This window comes from Calliopsis andreniformis, chromosome 4, assembly GCF_051401765.1.
Source record: "Calliopsis andreniformis isolate RMS-2024a chromosome 4, iyCalAndr_principal, whole genome shotgun sequence".
NCBI classification, from domain to species: Eukaryota; Metazoa; Arthropoda; class Insecta; order Hymenoptera; family Andrenidae; genus Calliopsis; species Calliopsis andreniformis.
The window spans coordinates 5,008,417-5,030,790 of record NC_135065.1 but is presented as its reverse complement, the minus strand read 5'-3'; the positions used below and the strand labels follow the sequence as shown (position 1 = coordinate 5,030,790).

General features: G+C 36.9%; 1 protein-coding gene across 2 annotated transcripts in view; it reads left to right on the top strand.

Annotated features, from left to right (window-relative positions):
• Nucleotides 1-22,374, top strand: part of LOC143177984 (uncharacterized) — a 59,947-nt gene that overhangs the window by 34,868 nt on the left and 2,705 nt on the right. For both annotated transcript variants that reach the window (XM_076376354.1, XM_076376355.1), the window contains 3 exons: nt 19,538-20,021; nt 20,954-21,435; nt 21,906-22,099. In XM_076376354.1, the coding sequence (XP_076232469.1) occupies nt 19,538-20,021; nt 20,954-21,435; nt 21,906-22,099 (1,160 nt within the window). The remainder of the gene's footprint in view (nt 1-19,537; nt 20,022-20,953; nt 21,436-21,905; nt 22,100-22,374) is intronic.

The window sequence follows — 22,374 nt, the reverse complement described above, 5'->3', positions numbered from 1 at the left end:
AAAAATTGCCATTTATTTTTAATTTTACTCGAGCGTTTAAACATAGGTATTTAAAATAATGAAAATTACTTCACTTCCGGTTTACTAGACGAATAAACTGCTTCGTTACCAATGTTGAGAATCATTTATCGCTCGGTTTACAATAAGAAAGTGATATAAACGCTGTTCAAAAAATTAAAGCAAAGAGTCTCACGCTTTGAAAATTTGAGATAACTTAGATAGTGTATTTGCTTTCTTTATTTTTTGATATCAAGTAATTCGGTTTGTGTTAATAACAATTCGTACAATTTGAAGGTTTTTAAGCCGTTAACACGTCAACGTATTAAATATTATCCAAGATACGCTGTTAATGAGGTATTACGTAGGAGGAGAGAGCACTCTGTCGAAAGTCTGAAGTTTCTTGTTTTAAACATGTTTACTGGCGTAATGAAGTAGGTGCAAGGTTAATGTCGATAATTTTCTTTATTTTTGTACCAGTGAAATGAAACGTGGTCTCTTAAGGTAATCTTCGTTGTTGCATAAGTAACTTCTTCCTAAATTTATTGTTAGTTGATTGGAAAATGCTATTAGATTTTTCCGTGTTAAGCCATTAATTCTATTGATGTACATAGACATGTAATTTAATCTATGCAAGTTGTGCAACAAACTTATATAGGCGTCGAGAAATATAGTTAATAGATAGAATTTCAACTTGTAACGCGTGAAAAGTATTTAAACTTTCAAAGGATTGCAATTTGTCAGCTTGTAAACAATTTGGTAATTCCAATGATCATTGTCGTCTACTAATTTTTATCAATTTTCACACAATTAATTTCAATATTTAAGAAATAGTTGATTTTCGGACTTCGTGAAAATTGGATCAGTTTGTAACATGAGCGATACGTTACTATAACTGTTCTAACGAGTATTAGCAAGTGATACCAAACTTTTGATTCATAGATTTCATCATTTTGCCTTCCAACCAAATATATCTATTTTATTTATCACTCTTTATTTTAAAATAAAATAATTTTTGTCTTCTAAAATGTGCTGAAAAATAAGGGTAAAATAATAAAAAAATTATTATTTTTATTTTTGCGCTAATTAATATAATGTGGTAGCATTGATTAGAAGTAACCATATATTAACAACGAATAAATTAGTACATTCTTTAGAGTGCCGTAAAATTTTAATAATTAATTTGTACGACGTGAAAAAAAAGGGTTGAAAATGGCTATACTATATATTATACAATTTTTTCTGAGGAAAATTTGTGCTAGATTAACATATGGTGGTTTATTGACAATTCCAACCTTGTTTTGATAAATAAAAACAAGGCGACTCTGTTAAAAAATTGTCAGGTTAAATTAACAAGAGTGAACGAATTAGTACGTTTTATTTTATTTGGTTTTAATAAATTAGTAGGATCAATGCATCAAATTTAATTTTAATAAATTGATGGGACTGATCTTGTACAAATTATCCTTAAAAAAAAAGAGATCGAAATAAAGAAATGCTCTGTCAATATCTTTCTCCTTAGACTATTTAGACTGATCGATACAGTTTGACAAATCTAATTTTGCAAGTCACATTTGTCGATTATTGTCGATTATTGATACCTTCTCGATTGTTCTACGTGCCTCTATATTCTCACAGACGTTCTAACGTGTAGCGGTTACTTCATCCATGAGAATGTAGAAATAAAGCAATTAATAAGTTGTAAGAAGTTAACACTCGACAATGGTAACCAGCGAAACTAGATTTGCCAGATTATATGTACATATCGCTCACTTGACCTGTATTTCGTCAGTTACCCCCAATTTTCCCCATCGTTGTACCCCATTTTAACACAGAACGCTACATTTCCCTGTTCACATTGGCGCGCAACAGCGATAGGTTACGAGGATACGAAACAAATCGATGCTCAAGTTTACGTGTCGAAAATCGGTCGGACGGTAGGCATGGGAGAAGGATCGGCGACGACCCGACCATCTTTGGTGCACAAACAGCCGACCAGGGTCGTCTCCGCGACGGCGATTTGACCTACGGGCGACCTCGGGCCGAGAATCGACCGTCCTCCTTTCGTCATTCCACCTCGTGATATATCGTCGTTTCTCGTAGAACGCCGCGTGATCTTATGTGGAAAAAACGGCGAGAACCGAGGGACGAGTTTCACAGCTATCTTGGTGTCGGTTCGTCCTCGAGCGTCCTTGGGCGTGCAAGGTTCGACTGGAGAACCATTTGCATGGTTCGACCCTCGGGGAAAACACGTGACAGGTTTTTGGGATTCCGAAGCGATTTTTATTACGGGCTCATCCACTTAAATTAAATCCCAGACGAGGACCCCTCACCGATGGCAAGATCCACTGCTGCATTTTGCAACTTTAAGAGACCACGGCTCATTAACGATCCATCGATCGCTATCGTCGCTTTTCGAGAACGGGCCAAGTACGTTCACCCTTTTCGTCGCGGGTAACCGATAATCGTTCACGGTTCGCGCTGTGAGGCAAATGAGATTTGACCTGATTTTGTCAATCGGGGTACCATGTCTGAGAAATTACATCTCTTGTTGGTTTGGTGTTTTATTTAATGGTTACACGAAGGAGTACGTGTAATTGTCTTCTTGTTACAGGCTCGTGGTTCATGGGCGAGTTTATTGGGGTGAATTTATCTTTGAGGTGTATTTAGGCGATGAGCTCTCTTTCGTTTTAGTAGAAGTGTAGGGTTTTATTAGAAGCACAAGGTATGATAAGTATAGGTTACCTTAACTAATTTTAAGAGGTACCTTGTTATTGGGCCTGAATGCGGAATCGTCCACGAAGAAGTAGATTCTGTTCCCAGAATTAGAATCTCAAAGTAAAAAATTGTTCAGTTTGTACATTACAATATTCGAATATTTGAAATCTTGAATATTAGAATGAATATTTAAAATTTTAAATATTCGAGAATTGTAATATTTGGGTAACTTGAAAATTTCAGAATTTTAATATCGTATGAATATTATGAAATCTTGGTATTTAAATAATCAAACATTTCGAAATTTTTACATCTGGAAATTTGAACATTTGAATGTTTAAAAATCAAAAATCACTTTCGCTGAGAAAACAAAAAAAGTGACTGAAATATCATTTATAACTGTATTCCCAAATGAAAGTTGTACCCATAACCGGACATTGCAATATAATTAATATAACTAGGAGCATATAACGAGGGAATGCTATAATAACAACGTTCTCTATCAGAAACACCTACAACAAAACTATAATTGTAAGTGTTATCCCATGGTACTCTTCAGTCTAAAACTCATCTCTTTCGAGCTATTTACAATAGATAACGTTGCACACATTCCTTTATCACCTATCACTGGCGTAGATCGAGGCCGATCATCTTTCTCGCAATGGAATTTCAGGAATCGATCGATTGCAACAAATTAACGGTTGAGTGACTTAACGGACCACTTTTTGCGTCAACGTGACACGATACCCGACTGTTACTCACAGTAGCCCCGTCCACAGTTCCCATCAGTTACAATGTTACAATGTAACGAAATATTTTAGAAGCCCGTCGTTTGTGAGTTCTTCATTAATCGAACATCACGGACGACTGGCTCTTTTTTCACGTGGCTCGTATCGGTTGTTTTATCATAAATTACCAAGGTCGATGAAAAGGCAACCTTTTGCTGGTTTATTTACACGCGGAAGGGGGACGATAGAGAATGACCGGAATAGTGGAACTATTTATGCTGACCAGCGTCTCCGCGATGGCAGAACTTTGGACTATTAGGCTAGACCCGACTTCACCCAATTCAACCTCTGACCGATGCAACGCCATCCGAGAAAGGCCTTCGCGGTCAGGGACGAAGCGAGACCGGCTCGTTTCTGGCAAACGCGCCCAGCCTTGTCGATTATCTTGTGAAATCCAAGCTGTCGCGAATTTTTCGCGACGCCATTTTGAAGCCTTACCCGTATGCTTCTGCTAGGGAAGAATTAACCAGTCTGGTTCAGGGTGTCCCGTCACTTGCTGGGGAACTTGCAGTTTAAAATTTTGCAGTCTTTTTTGTATCTACATTGGAACTTTTTAATGTTATGTCTACTTTAGGATTTAAATATTAAGAATTTTTCGTGAGAGGTTAAAAATGGGATTTGGTGAGATTCTATAGAAGAGATGCATTAATTGAATAGAGTGAATGAAAAATTTTAAAGTTTGAAAATATGGGCAGCACTTGAAAACAGAGATACTTTATCTAAGAATCTAACCTACCTATTGGGCAATTATCTCTTTACAAGCTCGTCAGTTTGTTTAGTTTTTGAAGTTTCTTCGCTATAATAAAACAAATGGAGATTCTCAAGGTGTAACTAAATTATTCTCAGAAATATAATTCTTACTCTCTATAAACTTATTACCCATACTAAGTCGCTAGTTTATAGCAAGTGTACCTTGCAATTTTTAATTCTTTGTGTAAAAATCGCAACAAAATACTTCAAAACAATCTTTCCATCATTCTTTCCTCATTTCCTCATTGCAGCCAAAAACAATGGTTCATTAGTCGCAGAGATAGAAGGGTGCAGCGTTCGGTTAAGGGCGAGGGCGGTGCTCTAAGGGAAAAGGTGGGCAATTTCGACTTCGTTCCAAGAAAACTTCGACGTAACCTCCGTGCACGGTTCACCAACACGCTCGAGAACGTCCTTGGCGCTCAGGGACACCTTGAGCAGGCGAGAACACTCCTCCGATCGTCAGCGTCCGCGAATTAGGTCGAGAGGAGAACGCGAGCGGGCGGGCGAGCACGCTCTCTCGTAACCATTCGATGTCAATAATAATAGCGCGAGTCTCACACTCGCCTAGAGGTTTCCTTCTTCGATTTTTTGGCCTCCTGGTGTTCAGCGAGTCCTTCGTATCTCTTTTCCGGAGATTTCGACGGTTTGCTAACGAGCTCTTGCTTCGACGGAGTCGGTTTCGAAATGGTTGGGGAAAAAGCTCGTTGCGTTTGTGATCGTCACTTCGATTGCATTTATTATTGTGTAATTGAATAAATAGGATATTTTATGGCAATTGTAGACTTGCAGCTATGTTGATAGGCGTTGGACGTTACGACAGACTGAAAGTATTCTAAGGCACGAGTGGAGGAAGTCTTGGAAGGATCCTTGAGGAACGTGCGTTATCTGTGGTTATATAGATCGCTGGTTCAGTGGAGAAGTTGGTCGTAGAATTTTGATGATAATTACAAATTCAGATATTAAGTTCTGTTCTTTATTGTCTTGAATATTTTGAGGTTCGAGGTTCTTGGTTCAAGGTTGGGTAATATTGTTAATGGTTTTCTTTCAGTCACTAGTTGTTGATATGTTATAATCACTGTTATACATTTGGGTCCTTAGTCTGTGAAACTTCTTCATCTCAATTTTTTATCATAAACTAAATTTAATGAAGGACTTAAAATTCTATCTTTTGATCTATCCTTCGTCGGTGTGTCACAATGCCAATGCATCAGACATTTCTGAAAGTTGAAAGAGACCTCAGTCGCTTTATCTCTGTAAGTTAATGTCTTACTTCCACTGTACAAAGTTCCACCTTTTACTTTTACTACCGTATCAACATAAGGGTACAAAATAAATTATTTGAAACATAAAACCAAATTATATACTGTACTATAAAATTGTCTGAATTTATCTAAACGATTGTCTATGAAGTTCTAAAGAATGCTTGTTTTGTAAAAAGAAACCTACAGAAGACCTTGGTTAAATGGCAAAAATTTTAGGTTAAGTTAAGCAAAGATGGCACCGTAGTATTCACATTCAGTTCTAATTTTTTTAATAAGCAGTTCCTATTCTTATCTTTTGCATGAAATACTATGACACTAAAAAATGATTTCCTTTATCATCTTTGATTACGTACTTGGTTACTCTTTCTAAATCTCTTATAGTTATTTAGTTTCATTATCCTAAAATATACAATTTTATGAATGATACCATGAATAGTACACTGCAGGAAGTTATTTTTTGTCATTTTTTTTTTTTTTTTTATTCCTTCAGTGAACCATTCCAATATCCCTCTACGTGAAAAAACGTCTCGCTCGTAACCATTCGATGTCAATAATAATAGCGCGACTTCGACCGTGCAGAGGTTTCCTTCTTCGTGTTCTTCCCCCACCTGCGCCCCGAAGTCGACCTTTCCGACGTCTTTCCGTGGACTGTGTTGCTTACGTCGACCTCTACTCCGTCGTTGTTGTTCCAATTTACAATTTTAGACTATATTCTATCTTCGTGACTTTAAATTCTGCCTGCTCACCATGCCCTATCCATTACCCTTCTATTTTTGGATGAAATTCCTCTGGTGAAATTAGTTCGAGATTATTTATAAACAACCTCTTTTCTAGAGCTACTATCAGATATTATTATCAAGATATATTGTGGACTAGTCTCGTACTATTAATTTTCATAGACTATTAGAAAAGAATTATAGGATTATTAAAGAGGAAAGAATTATTATAGTTATTTTTCTATAATATGAGGATATATGCAGCGACACACGAATTTATTCGCAAAAAGTTATTAAACTCATATGGTCAAATGTGAAACATACTTTACTTTTTGCATTGAAATTCAGGGAATCGTTCTAGAATATGAATCATGAAAATGAGAGGTATGTAGGTAAGAGATAAAATACACTATAGTAGCTTTCATAATTATATTAATGTTTAGAATGCATCTGCGAGTCAGTGTACATGTACTTATCTCGTAAATGGGAGACTGGTGACTGGTGCACAAACGTAACTCGTCCCTATTGGTTTATTCTTCCCCGTGTTACACATAATCCGTTTCTCTTGTGTCAACAAGAAGAACCTGGTAATATCATCATGACCAATAGTAAACCTGTATACGGAAAGCCCTCCCAACAGTCATTCGTCGTCAAAACATCGATGTCTCTCGTCAGAGAAAACTAAACATACCCACAAATCGTTATTCATAAATAAAGTAGTTAATATTTCAGTACGAAACTGTATAATCATAAAAGTTCTATAGGAAGTGTTAAACTTAAGCGTAGTTCAAACTTTCAAGTTCGCTCAAAAAGAACTATAGGAATTAAAAAAGCTCTTTCTAGAATTAATCCTGGAATGACACTGAGGTCTTCTTTCATGGCCCCAGCAAAATACTGATTTATGTTACTATACTGCAAAATAATTGCAAATAAAACTGTTCTTTTGCTTTTTTATAACCTCAAACTCTACATTTGAAAGTATGTTATTGTACTTTTATAGAATTTGTACACATTTATTCAAAACATACGAAGAACAGGCTAAACTTAAAAAGCCTGAAAGAGTGTCGTGTGGCAGTCCGAAAAAACTGTGCCATTCCAGTGTTAAAAAAAAAGATTCAAAGCTCTTTGTCTCCACCAATAGAAAACCGTACAGTCTCCACGTTAGACAGTGGCACATTCGAATCGCGCAAAATTCAAAAGCTATAGCAGCAGCAACAACAACAGCTTCAGCCTCGAGCATACGGCAAGAGGACAGTGGGAGACAGAGGACGAAAGCGCGCGCTTGCTCGCGAAGAAGAAGTAGGACGCCGCTACAAGGTCCCCTGGCAAGCGTTTAACCTAACCTAACCTAGCCCAATCTAGGCGCGGACGCACACGCGCGCGCTTCTATCTGCTCTCCTCCCCCCTGGTCACCGCATTAACCGCGTCAACCCCACCTAAGTCAGTCGACCTGCTGCACCCCGCTCTCTCCTCCCTCTCTCACTCTCTCTCTCTCTTGCCCCTGTACCCTCTACTCTCCACGACTCCCGTCTCCGTCGCTCGAACTTGCGCTCGTACTCGGCTCTACCCGCGCGGGTACTCGCACGCCTCGTAGTCGGTTAGACGTCCTTCGTCTAACCGTAAATGCGCGAAAACAGGCTCGCGTTCGGAGAGCGTGCTAGCGGTTCTCTCGCGCACGGTCGTGGAACCGGGGAAGAACCCTCGTCCGTGAGACGCGCAGCGAGTCCAGGTGCCGCTCGGAGAGAGCGAGGGAAAAAGGGTTCCCTGGCGGTCCCCAGTTGTCGATGGTCGTCGGTTCGCCGCGACTCCAGCCTCGACTTCGGGCCCACGACGCGATCCTCGCGCCGAAACCGAGAGAGAACGCTCCTCGATAGACGAACGACCTTTCCTGACCTTTGGCGTTTCACCACCCGTCCCGCCGAAGGGGATATCGGCCGTGCGCGCGACAGCGAGAGTGCCCAGAGCGTCTCGGGCGAGGAAGACGCCAGCAGACGCGAGTCGCGGACGATTGGCCGCGATCGGCTGCGATCGACTGCGTCCGGCTGTCCCCGCGGCGAGGAAAGAAAGGACCGTAACCGGCGACCGAGTGGAAAGTGCAAGTGGAGTGTGAACGGTGCATGCGACGCGTGTGTTCCACTAGGATCCCGTGTCGACGCTTTTCCTGGGGACCTTCCTCTTCTCCGCGGATGCACACTGCGCCGAGTCGCCGCGAGGGACTCTTTCGGGGAGATGTAACCACACGTTGAAGCTACGAGTATACACGAACGTATGTTATGATGGGTCTGAGGGGGATTTGATTTGCGTATACGGGGAATTGGAATGTTTAGATTTGGGCTGGGGTCCTTGATGAGGAATGCAGAAGAGTTTGATTGTATTTTATGTTGTGATATATTTTGATTGCGTTCCTGTTTGCAACACTGGTTACAGTGAGATATTAAGCTGATCGATGTGGTGACTAGTAAGTGCAAGATTGTGGTATGGATGAGTTTGATGTTGATCTGAGAGCTAGAGTGTAGTAGAGTCTAGTATGATGTCAAAGAATGTTTAAGGATGCGTTCTTATGTAGAGTATTCAGTGTGCTGGGGAGTGGGTGGTTAGAGTCCTTAGAGAGCTATGAGTAAGCTTGATAAATTTGTACTTTGACATGGAAAGTGAAAACAGGAGTGACTTGCATGCTTATCGATAACGCAGGGTTAACAGAAGGTGGGTTATTCAACATTTGGAATGGGATTTGAGAGAATTATCGTTATGGTGACGTGGCTGTACAGTGTTTTCTGGATATAGGCTCGTTGATTAGTGTTTAGCAAGGAACTTGCTTCTGACAATGGGATTAGCTGGTGTTCATGATAGTCTACTTTGGCCTTGAAAGTTGACTGACTTGTGAAGTGAAGCTTTTTTAGTTCAAATAATTTAGGTTTTGGGTACGTTAATGGTGAGGTTAGAAAGAGGGAACATTGTGCTTTTCGATGGGCTTTGTTCTTTGGTTATTGAGCTTGCGATACCAGGAAGACGAATTGAAGTACCAAGCAGTGTCCAGTAGACCGATTACTTTTACTTGGTTCAGATTGTAATCGCGAAAGTCCCTATCCCATGACCGACATAGAACCAGTTGTGGCTCGTGTTTCACCCTGGTTCGTGATAGTAATCGTTACACTGCTTCGAGGAAAATAGTCGCGTGAAGCTATTTAGAGACGTTGCTATGGGTTTGTGATTCAATGGTTTATCGCTCCTTTATTTTGTTATACAAAATATCAACCTGTGCTCTAGTTAAACTAATACTCTAGTTACAAAATTATGAGTTTCATTAGAAGACTACTGAAGTCGCGCTAAGAATCAGTTCCTTACTCCTAACCTCTTTCGCAATTCGAATCTTCAACATTCGTGTTACCATCTGCAATACCACCCCACTATGGAAAAAGACATAACCTACAGAAAAATGTGAAATTAAGTTTTCTGCATTTTTAAATAATTTTGAACATTCTACGTCTTGTTTTAGCGCAAAATAGCAGTAGAATATGTTTAGTAGATACTGCTTTTCTTCATAGTTGGGCAGAATAATTCTATCTACTCTTTCCTAGGGATTTTTCTTCTTAGGGAGTTCTTTACAAAAGGGAACTGAATTAGATTTATCAGTGCTATTACATTATTGAATACTAAAGTAGAGAACGTGGAAAATCTTCATGGCCTAGATTCTTTAGTAACATTTTTTTTCTCATTATGCATATTCGTTAGCCTAGAAGATTTCAGTTACCGCTTGCCGGCCGGTTTCGCTTTCTCCTTCGCTTTCGCTATCGCTACAGTTTAACAATTGCGCGCTCCGTTACTATTTCGCGCGACTAAGGAAAGCGTGAAAGGTACAATAGCCTGGAGAAATACGAATCCTTTAATCAGTGCCGCATGCAACGTTGTCCAGTGTTTTCCATCAGTGGTCTGTAACATTTATCAAACTAGTTTATCAAGTAACATTCATTGTGACAATGTTTACTACTGCAGAAATAAAATGGAGTAAGTTGAACATTGAAAGTATTTGATTTATACTACTCTAGTTATTTCAAACAATGGGTGAATTAAGGGATTATTCTTAATTCTGTGTAGCGATCGATAGAAAGAGGAAAGCTACATTTCTCGGTATTGAAAGGTCTTTGTACCTTTCGAGGTGAAATGAAAAAGAATTCGTGCGAGGGAATGGTGGAATTAAAAGCGAGAGTTGAATGAGAGAACATTTTTTAAAAAAAAGTAGGACAGATTTAGTATTAGTAGGTGGCGTTAGACTCCATAAAATTCAGATGAGGTTTATGGCAGGTTTTTATGAAGTGCCATTGAAGTGAGCAGTGCTTGATTGTTGGCGGGCCTGTGAATACTGCAAACGAAAATCGATGCGACCACTAACCACCTGTTACACTCTGTCTGAAAAAAAAGAACATACGAGAAAAAAAACTGCGGAACAAGTATCACGTGGAGGCTCATGTTTCCCACGCCCTCAATACATCGAGATTTCGTCGTGTTATTTTATAACTAGACGTAAATTAAACAAATCGAAACAAAATCTTTTACTGAGGTGCCTATTGAATTGCATATTTTTCAATCGTTCAAAATTAAAGAACGAGGAAAAAGGTCGTGAAAAGGTAGAGAAAAATATAAATATTCAGAGTCTCCAACAAATCAATTAAAATGTATTTAAAATTCATTTCTTAACAATTTTTCGACGCTATTATAATTCCCTAAAAATTTCAAAAATTTCATAATTACATTCTGATATACAATTCAAATTTCAATTCTCAAAAATTGAAAAATTTTGCAATTGTAGTATTTGATTCTTTTTTTAAAATTTCGTATAAATATTTTTATTCTAGTTTCTTTTCTCGTTAACATTGCCCGTCTTGCAAGAAGAGCCACTGACATTTTCTCAAATCGATCAGACAAATCGGAATACAAACGTTAGCCTTTTTATTTTGTTCGAATCGTTAGAAGGCTCGAGGAAGAGTTGTTGGAGGGCTTTTCAGAATTGGTACCGCGAAACCTATATCCGCGTCTATAAAGTGCAGTGAACGCGACCGGGTGCAACGAACTTGGTTTTCCCCCTCTCTCTCTCGTTCTCTCTTTCTACCATCCTCTCCCTCTGGCGCGCGCAATTCTCCCTTCCGATGCCTGCGTTCCCTCCTCGCGAGACGAGCGTGCTCGCGTTGACGCTCGTGGCACACAGTGTTAAATGTGCGTCTGACTGTGAAAAACTATGTTTTAATTTAATAATATGCAGATCATTTTAAACGAGTAATATTATTTATAATTTCGGTTTTTTTAAATTATTCTTCTTTTACAAACTCGGAATATCCAAAGAAAAATTGAATTATTTAAGTAAAAAATCGAAGTTTCGGAAATGATATTTTTTTCATATAATTTTACTTGATATAAATTCGATTTGTTAGTCAGGGTAACGTTGATCTCGCAATTGTAAATAAAAAATTAGAATTTCTGAGTCTTTCATTTTTTCGTAAATAATTCTGTTTCTGTTTTAAGCATTTGCAATTTGCAAAGGAAACAATGCTAAAAAGTCGTAATTATTAATAATGTTATTTTCAATGATTTATACAAATTTATTCTAATTGAAACAAGTTTTCGCGATCAGCGAAGTTCAAAATTAAATTGCAAGAAAAGTTGAAGAAATGGCACTTGATTTTTACAAAAATCAAGGAACTGAATACGCCCTACAAGATAACAGTGAAATTTTTATCAGTCCATTCCAATTAGCAAAGTTATACTTTAAAATATATAGTACATGTGTTCCAAAAATTGGTGACTGTTCAGTAGGCCTATTCAAAACTACGATCAAATTTTTTCATATCTTTCTATTGCAATTTAAATACATATACATATATACATATTTGTAAACAATTTTCATAGATAAATAACAATTTAATTAAAGATCCTTAGGCATTAAGGAGCTTAAAAAGAAACAAGAATTATGTAGTCGAAAATTGTCAAAGTACAACTTTTTCACGATTAGGCCCTTTAAAATTTTAAACACATGGTGCACTGCGTCGCTCGATTGCAAACTTGCCAGAGGCGTAACCATGAATTTCGGACGGTTTAGCGAACGTCTTTCATCCATTCTCGGAGTGTTTACATTTCGTTCACCGAGCCAGCTTTTGCTTTCAAGCTACCTTTAATAATCCGACGATAATATTTTCGTCGACGAACTCACCCCATCGCTTTACGTGGAAATAACTGTTCAAAGAAAATGTTTTGTTGAAAGACTGATACAGTCCTGATAGATTTTTCCATCGGTGAAGTTTTTTCTCTCCGTATTCGAAGTAAAGTTGTTAGTATCGTTCGATTTTTTTGGATTCACTTTGTTCAGAAATATTTGTTTCGGAGTAATTAACAGCTGGCTAAAGGGGTAGGTTTAATTCTTAGTCGAAGGGTTCGTTTTAATTTATTTAATTCAGGCAGTTATTGCTATTGTGGAGGATGTAATCAGATAGACTTGAAACGTTAAATACAGTTTTGTGTGATAATTTAAGAATTATTTAAATAACACTTCATTTTATGGTAAACGAGAATTGCAGTTTAAGAAGACTTTGATTTGAAACTTTAGATAGTTGAAAATATTTTTATTTTAAATTTTACATCTTGATTGAAATCTATAAGCAAAGTTTGTATTTTTGGCTGAAGATAGTTAAACGAAGGATTTTTTTCCTTTATTTAAATAAGTTGTAATTTATATGTGAAGAGTTACTTGAATAGATTCTATAACTTTGATGTTAAATTAGTCAACTTTTTACGATGAATCCAGGTGCATTTATTAAACTGATTTATAACTACAATTAAAAGATCAGATTGTTTGAGTTGTGTCACTTTTGAAGTACATATATGATGTAGTAATACTCCTATTCAGGAATGACTTTCCTATTGCGGCATTTAAATCTCCCGAACGCTGATGGACTATACAATAATAACAAACACTGACCTAACCCTTGTGAGGTAGAGGACTGAATTAATTCTTTTCACATTATCACTTGAAATCTCGTCTAATTTTCTTTTATAAATTCTCAGATATCTTCTTTATTTTCTCCAAATATTCAGACCTCTTCTGCAAGAAGTTAGAGGGTATCAAAATGGAATCTTTTTCATACATACGTGCTAATAGGAATATGAGCGTACATATATTTTTTAAAAGACTCAGGTAGAAACCTTTTAAAAGTGAAAGTTTGTTGAAAAAAAATTATGAAGGAGTAGTTATACCACACGAAAAAATGAATCGAAAGCCTAGAATAAACTTTACAACTGGTTAGGCTTCCGAGAACGTTGGGTTCAAAGACCGTGTACTCTAGAGAACAATTTCTGGCGTTTGAGCAGTGCGTCGAGGTAAGGGAAACACTTGTAGTCAGATCACAATTCTGCCTACGATGAGGGAGAATCGTTCCCCTTGCATCCCCCTATGCTTCAACCACCTAAAGCTGTACTTCAGTGCACTTGTGCACCCACAATATCGAGATAATTGAAATTGATTCATTTTTTTAGAATCCCCCCATGTCTCCATCAATATTACTCTTACTGCTGTAGAATTATACTGAAACAAATTTTAAATTATTTACCTAAACTGAGTAATATGATATAAAATATAGACTTCATGTCAATTAAATTATAATATAAAAAGTGACAATTTTTATAATATTCCTAACATAGAAAAATAAATTTTATGTCAACTATAAGTTCAGATTATATACTTATGTCCTTTATATTGAATTCATTTTCTTTTTAATTGAAGTTCAATGTCTATAATGGCTAATAGAGACAAGATAAGATAAAAAAGGTAAACAATCGGAGTTGTATTTTTACGACTGAAGTTGCAATTAATATATTAAATAATTTTGTTTGTTTAAAGAAAGTTATTACGTTCTTTAAAAATTCGTGCTTCAATTGCCATATTAAATACTCGTGTTCTTTTCTTGGTAGACAATAATAATAGCCTAATTCTCTTGTTGTGTTTGCTTTATCAGAATTAAGAGTAACATCGAGATAACGAAAAGATTCAGAAAACTGATTTAACTACTTAAATTTATCTCAATAATTTGAGAATAGTACCAACTGGTCCTGGTGATCACTGTTTCATAAATTTCAAAATCCAGCTTATCTAACTCTTTCATTAAAATCAGAACTTTTTAAATCCTACATATTTGCCGCCACGAATCGCAACCCGCCAAAATTCAAACAGAGTATCCAAACTTAAACTCCAAATCCAAGACAGTTTTTGAGCAATTTCATTATACAATTTTGGGTTCTTCTTGCCACTTTTCCGAATATATGTCATCGATTACACAATAATCTGCATAGAATCCTGAGAAGGAGCAGGCACTGCGCACGAAGCGTGTAGTGGAGCGCACAGAAGGCGCGAAAGCGTTAACCCCGCTGTGTGGTCATCTTCTATTCTAGTGCGTGTGTAGCGTGCCTCTTGCCGAGGGTAAACGCAGAACGGTCGTGCACACGTTGCGAAGACCACTCTGCGTCATCTTCGCCATGGGAGCATGTACCCTTGCTTCCATCGCGCTCGACTACGTTCGCGTATCGATCGGCGAAATAATCACTGTTCGAAAAGATTCGAGAAGCTTTGGGATCGAAGACCCCTAAAATATTATGAAATCATGCTCAAGTTTCCACTAGTCCTTCTCGTGTAACTATTGTGCATTTGAACAGTTTCATATTATTGGAAATACGTAAAATGGCGCTTCGAGTAAAATCTAATATAGCTTTGGCTATAAACCTTACTTTAAACGATTGTTGTATAAAGTTTGTAAGTCTGATGAGAATAACGTTTGATGTCGGTTAGTGTAAATAAAAACGTGTATTTCATGCATTTCCAATAATGGGGAAGTGGTTATATAAATACGCGCGTTGCTGTAGGTATTTAAGATGTCTGGTACATTATTCGATAAGTTGTTTTGTTTAGTACTGAGTAACTGTTATTATTGTTATTATTATGTCGTTATTGCTTGTTTGAGATATAATATGCATAGTTATTATTTAATTGAATTCAATCATGAGTGCAAGAAACGAGATGCAGTCTGAGACTGTTATTGGACCTCTGCTTGGTTCAACTGGATTGTTTCGATGAAGATTGTATTAAATAATTTGAAAAGAGTTTGGGATCTTGTTATTGTTTCACAGAAGTATTACTTGAAATGTTAGGTAGGGAATGGGTTGCCATCCAGTAGTGTGGTAATGGAGCACACTTAAAATTAAAGTAACTGTGAACGAATAGTGTTAAGACAGAAGTGAGAAGTGTTTCAAGAATATACAGTACTACACATAAATATTCGAATGGTGTCACATGTTGAGAAAAATCCAAGTTTCTTTGTAGCAAATGATCTATATTCTTTACATTTGTTTCGTATTTCTGTTGTGTCTTAAAATTAATATATAATAATTACAGTAATTGTATCTTTAGTAGTAACTAATGATTAATTTCAAAAATAAATATCTGAAATAAATCTGCAATTTTCCAAACTTGTGAAATCATTTGAATATTTATGAGCGGTACCGTACGTAGGTATTATAAAGAAAACAATTTAATTACAATTTTATTCACGAGCACATAAAAGTGCATCAATTTTAATGATACTTAAAACAACAGACATTTAATGATAAATTTTGTAATCATTTTAAAGATACTAAAGATATTTATTACTATTTGACGAATGAAATTATTTAACTCATTACAAACGAAATGAAGATCTATAATATTTAGAACAGTGAACCTCTGTATGTGGGTGCAAGACTCTAAGCTTCAGTGATTAAAGTACAGTATTTATTAGATATAAATTATAGGTATAAAACACAGTTCTTTTTATCTTGTTTGTATAACAGGATGCCTTATAGCAGAATTATAAAAATAAAAATATTATAGATAATTATATATAACTCTACTCAAATATAAATTTATGGTATTTAAGTAAGTTTCAATTTTCTACATTTTAAATGCTTTCTTATTACTAATGTTTTAATATACTAAACACTTTATTGCTTTCTATTAGAAAGTCAGCTCCTCTAAGCCAAAATGTAAAACTCTGGAACTGACCTGATACATTGAGAAAATAGACAAACGTGGATGCATTACCTAACGTGCTAACGTATTAGAACTCTCAACTCTTTCGTTGCTGAAATTCTAGCACTTAGCACAAACCGTAAGCGGAAATCTTTTAACCATATTTGTCGAACTTCTGTAGGTGTTCAGTGCACAAACTGTACTGAGTGATCGACTGCACTACAACTTTTATGAAAGGGGTTAAAAACACTCTTGCTTTCTCACTCAAGTTTATAAATCTGAGGCAACTGAAACAGTTGAAAAAACTTAGGACACTTAGAAGACAGTATTAGAAGAGAGACAATTTAAAAAATAGATACGTAACTTAGAAGCATTCATTAATTATGAAGAATGTAGGAACTTATAGTAAAAGAATACTCAATACGCCTATCATGGTTTTATACAAAGCTTTAATTTTGTCATTACAAATACATATTTTCTTGAAGGAATAATAGTATTAGTAAATTGTTTAGAGTAGCAATTATGCAGAGAACTGAAAGGAAATTATATAGATATATTTTCGAATTTAGGATATTTTTTTAAAAAGATACTCTGAATTTTATCTACTTTAAGATAAGAACATCCTTGTATAAAAATGATTTAAAATTCTAGATTCTTTTTTCATATTTTTCAGAAAAGTGATTTTAAAAGTCTGTTGACAGAGAACCCGGAAATTACATTAAATACTCGAGGAAAATGCAAAGACATTTAAATAAACATTTTAAAATACATTGCACTCAAACTGAAATGAATAATTCTTAATTCTTATTTGCTCAGTATCTAGCCAAAATTGCAACGCGACGTTAGCAAACAGATCTAATAACACATTACAGAAGCTGAGCGTATCCAGTAGTGTTAATTAAAAGTCCTTTATGCAACTCGTCTAATTACACTGTCCCCTTGGATAGGTGACGATATAAACATTTGTATAAACGATACTATGAAAATGATAATACAGACGCATGCCAAGCGTGTTGCATTGAAAATGTCCTTCAGCTCAGTGACAACTATTTTCTGTGCAAGGTCGAAGCAAACTTCGCGAGCAGACTTATCGGTTTATCAGTGTCATCGTTGAAAAGTGAACATTTTCTGATCCGTTTTCCATAAATCGCTATCTAGCTCCATTCTTATATCTTGTTTTTCAGTTTCACGAACTTCTCGTTTCCAGTAAATTGTATGTATCCTGTATTTTAGATACATAAACTTATATATGTATATGACGATGATTGTGTGTTTCTTATTGCAAAAAATATGTATCTTCTCGTATTTCTTAAAGGAAAAAGCAAAGTGCTGTTAAGGATAAAATACAAAATGTAACGTATATACTACTTGAAGTAGTGTATGTGCAATGAATACACTCGTGACAACGTTGAAGTTCGTATTATGAAATGAATATTTATTGATTTGTTCCATATAGAATTAAAGACATTAAGTTCAATTTAGAGAGAACTATTTTAGTCTCATTATGAAAATTGATAACAAAAATAGGTAATCTTTGTGCTTTTTTTAGTCCAAATATAATAATAAAAATTGATCTTACATTTGTAAACTCTACTTATATCACAGCACAAATTAAATTTTTCGTCTTTTGAGTGAACTAAAAAATATCATTTGCAAATAATTTCATGTTTAAATCCTACCATTCTCAAATATACATATTTGCATTGTCCAAAAATGTGAATATTTGTGTATCTGTTTTTCATATCGAGTGAAAGCAAAAGGAATTGGAGAATATGAAATGAAGATAGTATTTGTTAAAAAAAATTAGATGTAACTAAAGTGTATCGTTTAATCTAATTATAATACAATTCTTTGTAATAGTGTCACTATGATTCTTAGTGGGCGGAGCAAAGGGTACCTAATCACATGACCATCAAGCAAACAGAACACTTTACATTCGTTCTGACTTCAACGTGAGCAGAGTATAGTCTCCTTAGCAAAGCTTGAAACAAGACTATCATTGGTCCCAGTCTGTGAACTTGTTTCAAGGCGTGCTTCTTTCTACAATGTGACAAGTTCTAATCACGAGCAAAAGAGTCTCCCACACTTAGTTTCCTCTATTATGCATACAAATGCTAGTTCCTCGAGTATTATGTATGAGCAATCAACACAAATCAAGTTTGATACGTGGAGGAGGACAAAGTGGTGTAAGGGACCTCACTCGTGGATGGAACTGCATTACTGTCTTTCGAGGACATTGTTATACGCTGAAAAGTTTTTTCTTACAATGATTAACGTAAAAAAAGCCATTTGCATCCAGAAATTATTATTACGCTAGCCTCTTTACATCAAAATCATGTTTCGTATAAATTCATAAATTAAAGTGAAGGTTGAGAAAGAAAGATATAACGGGACATTTGATAAATAGTTTAATGTTGTACAATACTCACAAATATTAGAGAAATTTTAGAGATTAATATTGTCTCAGAAAGATTAAGTTGAAGTCATTTCAAATTGCCTGTATTTTTTACATGGTTCAGTGATTTTAACTCTATCTTATTTTTTTGGAAAATATATAGTACTTGAACGACAAAGTTAACTAATTGTACTCGTCACGAAGTGATGTTTTCAAAGTTTCTTAATATTCTATATCCTAGGACAGTTCAGTCTGCCATTTTTCAAAGACTGACTTCGAGAACTCTAATACAGTACTCACTCACTATAAACTCGTAAAGCTAGAGACTCATTATCTCAATAAAGCCTTTAAGCTTTTTAATTGATCTAGTATACTATATTTGCACTATTATATATTTTAGCAAAGAAAATTAGAGAGTTCAAAAAATCGTAACGCATACATAATTCGCTATAACCTCAACAAACTAACATAGAACCAAGAAAACATGATTCCAAGGTCCATTAAAGCATCATCAACTCCCAAGCGAACCAGTTTAAAGAGCCTCCTCGTATCTCTTCGAGCTTATATCGAGTGAATTCAGTCCCAAAAAAAGAGAGAGACAGACGCTCCCATCACTTCGACGCCTTTACCTAACAGCTCTTCCGTCTTAGACGTTCGACGAGCGGAAGGCCGCTAATCGCGATCACCTTGTCGCCTCTCTTTTTTTTTTTTTTCGTTAATTGCGATCGTCAGGTCGAAGGATCAAAGCGGCTCATAAAAGCGCGACATTTTGCAATGTGACTCGCGGAGTGGCACAAGGCTGACGGCATGAAACGTCCGAAGGACGCAGGAAACGCTTACTCACGGCAGAAATATTCGTTTGCTTGCAGTTTGAACAAGATGCACGCGATGGAAGGTGCCGCTGGAAACGGGAAGAAGGTGGACTCCGCCGAGAAGACGCGGGAGGACGACACGTCACGCGCCTCGCCGAAGGTGCCCCAGAGCCAGCAGAACGGGGCGGCGCTTCCGGAGGAAACAGCCGCCGCGCCCGCGACGCTCGAGTGTCTGAGGTCCTCGGCGTCGATCAAGAAGGAGCCCCTCTGCGACTCGGAGAACGAGGCGACGAAGAACACCTCGGCCGCGGAGAACGCCCAGCAGAAGCAGGCGGCGTCACGCTGCGCGAAATCGGAGACAGAAGGAGGCAGCAGGAAGCGAAAGTCCACGGATGGACAGCTGCCGCCTAATGGGAACTCCACGCCGAAGAAGTTCTGCAACGAGCAGAGGGAGCAGTATATCACGTCCCTGGTTGGCTGTGAAAAAGTTACCGCGGAGGAACTGGCGGCGAGGGCTGATCAGCTGCGGGCTGAAGTTCAGGTAAACGTCTGGAGGATGCTTGGGTCGGTCTGCTTGAAGAGGGGGTCTTGGAGAGGACTTCTTCTTTCATGTAGGATCCCTGTTTTCTTATGGTGAATGGATATTCTTGCGTGTTGAGTTAGGGAGATATGAAACGTTTACAGGCGAATGTGATTGACTCCAGTTTTTGAAGCTGTTTTAATTTTAATGGGAAAGAGTTTGATTAATGATTGAATTTTTGTGTTTGGAATAAATATGAATGTTTTTGTTTTGTGATGTTAGACGATTTGGAAAATGAGAGACTTGTGTAAGGATGTTCTTGGGGCTACTTGGGGGGTCTGTAAAGTTGGAGGCTGAAGGGTATGAGTAGTTAAATGTAGACTTCACTTATTAGAACACTATTTATGGCGATTTGTGTAGCTTCAATGGAATATTCTAGAATATCTACGAAGTTGTAGCTTTTATGATTACTATATTTGGTCCATCAAGCACTGCTATTCAGTTGTTATGTCTCCCTCTGTATCAATACGTCGATTCTTTACTCGACTGTGTTAAGTATTCAGGAAACAAGGGAACTGTTCTAGTACCTGAACACTATCTAAGCTAATTTTATTTAACATTGCGCTTAAATTCTAATGAAATTAAAAACGAAAAATAGTGTACCTACTTATCCTAAAATAGTATATTACTGGGGTGTCATAAGACACGTATCAAGACATACACTTTTGGAGTGTTCACGTATTGAAACATTCGATGTCTTAAGTGTCCAGGTATTTTGAGACATTAGAATTCAAGTGTAAAATTAAGTAAAATTAGCGTCAGTGTTCAGGTACCAGGACACAATTACTAGAAACATGTATCTCATTAGTCAATGACCCTATAACATGAATTCATTCCATACAGTCTTAAACCCATTAAACACATGCACTACAATTCCTATATATTTTGTTCAGGCCTTGGACGAGCTAGCACGTGCCAAAGAAATGGAATGGAACGAGATTCTGAGTATGAGAAAACTCAAGGAGGAAGCGTACCTGAGGATCGAGAGAAGGAGGCAAGTCATGGGATTTATGGAGGGCAATGGACAATTAGCGGACACGTTGCCGCCAGCGAGCTTAGCGCTCGGTCCCGAGTGGGAGAGCAGTGGTAACACTACTCCAGTATCCAAAGAGAAATTGAATTTCGGCTCGAAGGAGGATCTGCCTGAAGAGAGCTCTCGGGATTCACCTGCCTTCAAGAAGGAGAAGATCGGGAAACAGTCGTCCCAGCGGCAGTCGACGCCCCCAAAACAGGGCGGTGAAAATGGTCGGAAACAGGCGGAAGTGCTCAGCCCAGAAAATAGACAGATTGGTGAAGGACGCCAAGGCGCCATCGTTGACGTCAGATCCATCATTGCTGATTATAGACTGAGGCACCCTGAAACAGTACCGCGCAGGTAATTGTTCATATGAAGCCAGAGAGCTGGAAAGTTTATTTTAGGGTAACAAATCTTAGTCAAAATATTTAGCACATTTAACTAAATAATCTTGAAATATTATACTTTCTGGTTATTCATTCTAAATTCATAGCCCAGCAGATTATTTATTTATTTGTATTGTATATTTGTTTGTATATTTGTTTGCATACTTGGAAGCCTTTAGAATGAACTTTTAAAGTCTGAGGTTTAAATCGTTTTAGAGCTAAGTGTATATTTCGTTCTGCTCATAAAATTAAGCTTAATTCTTCTGATCCCATCAAGCATATTGTTATTACTTGTGACATTTAGTAGTTTTTTTGATTTTAGAAAAATGTAAATTTGTTCCCAAGTATCAGTTTTTAGACAATGTGTAAATTTAATGTTTTTATTTACAGTTTAACAGGAATTGCAAGTAAAGTTTTGTAAAAGAGTATTTGTTGGAATTACAGGGGACGAAGAATGAGAAATTCGGTGAATGTCGGTCTGGGAGCTGGCGGAGCTATGGTCGAAACAGGCCACAGTGTTGATTCAAGGCCATCTAGTACAGATTCTTGTAAAAGCAACCCGAACGCGGTTGATCCCAATAACTCGATGAGTTTTAAGGATGTGCTCGTGCAATTCGCCAAACTTAGCCAACAGCAAGGTACATATAATTAACTTTAAACAACAACGTATATTGTCAAATTTCAGTATTAGAAAAGAGTGTAAATATAGAGTTTAATAATTAAGTGCCAATCTTCTATAGATGAATAAGTAATCGTAGCCATTTTTCCTTTAACGTTTAAAATATTATTTTATCCCATAAATAATGCTTCCGAAAATCATTTTATTCGTGAATAAATGAATGCCTGCTGTTATGTTTAGTCACAGCTCTGTCTGAATTACGTTCTACCACCATCAGACAATTGTTTTAGGCTC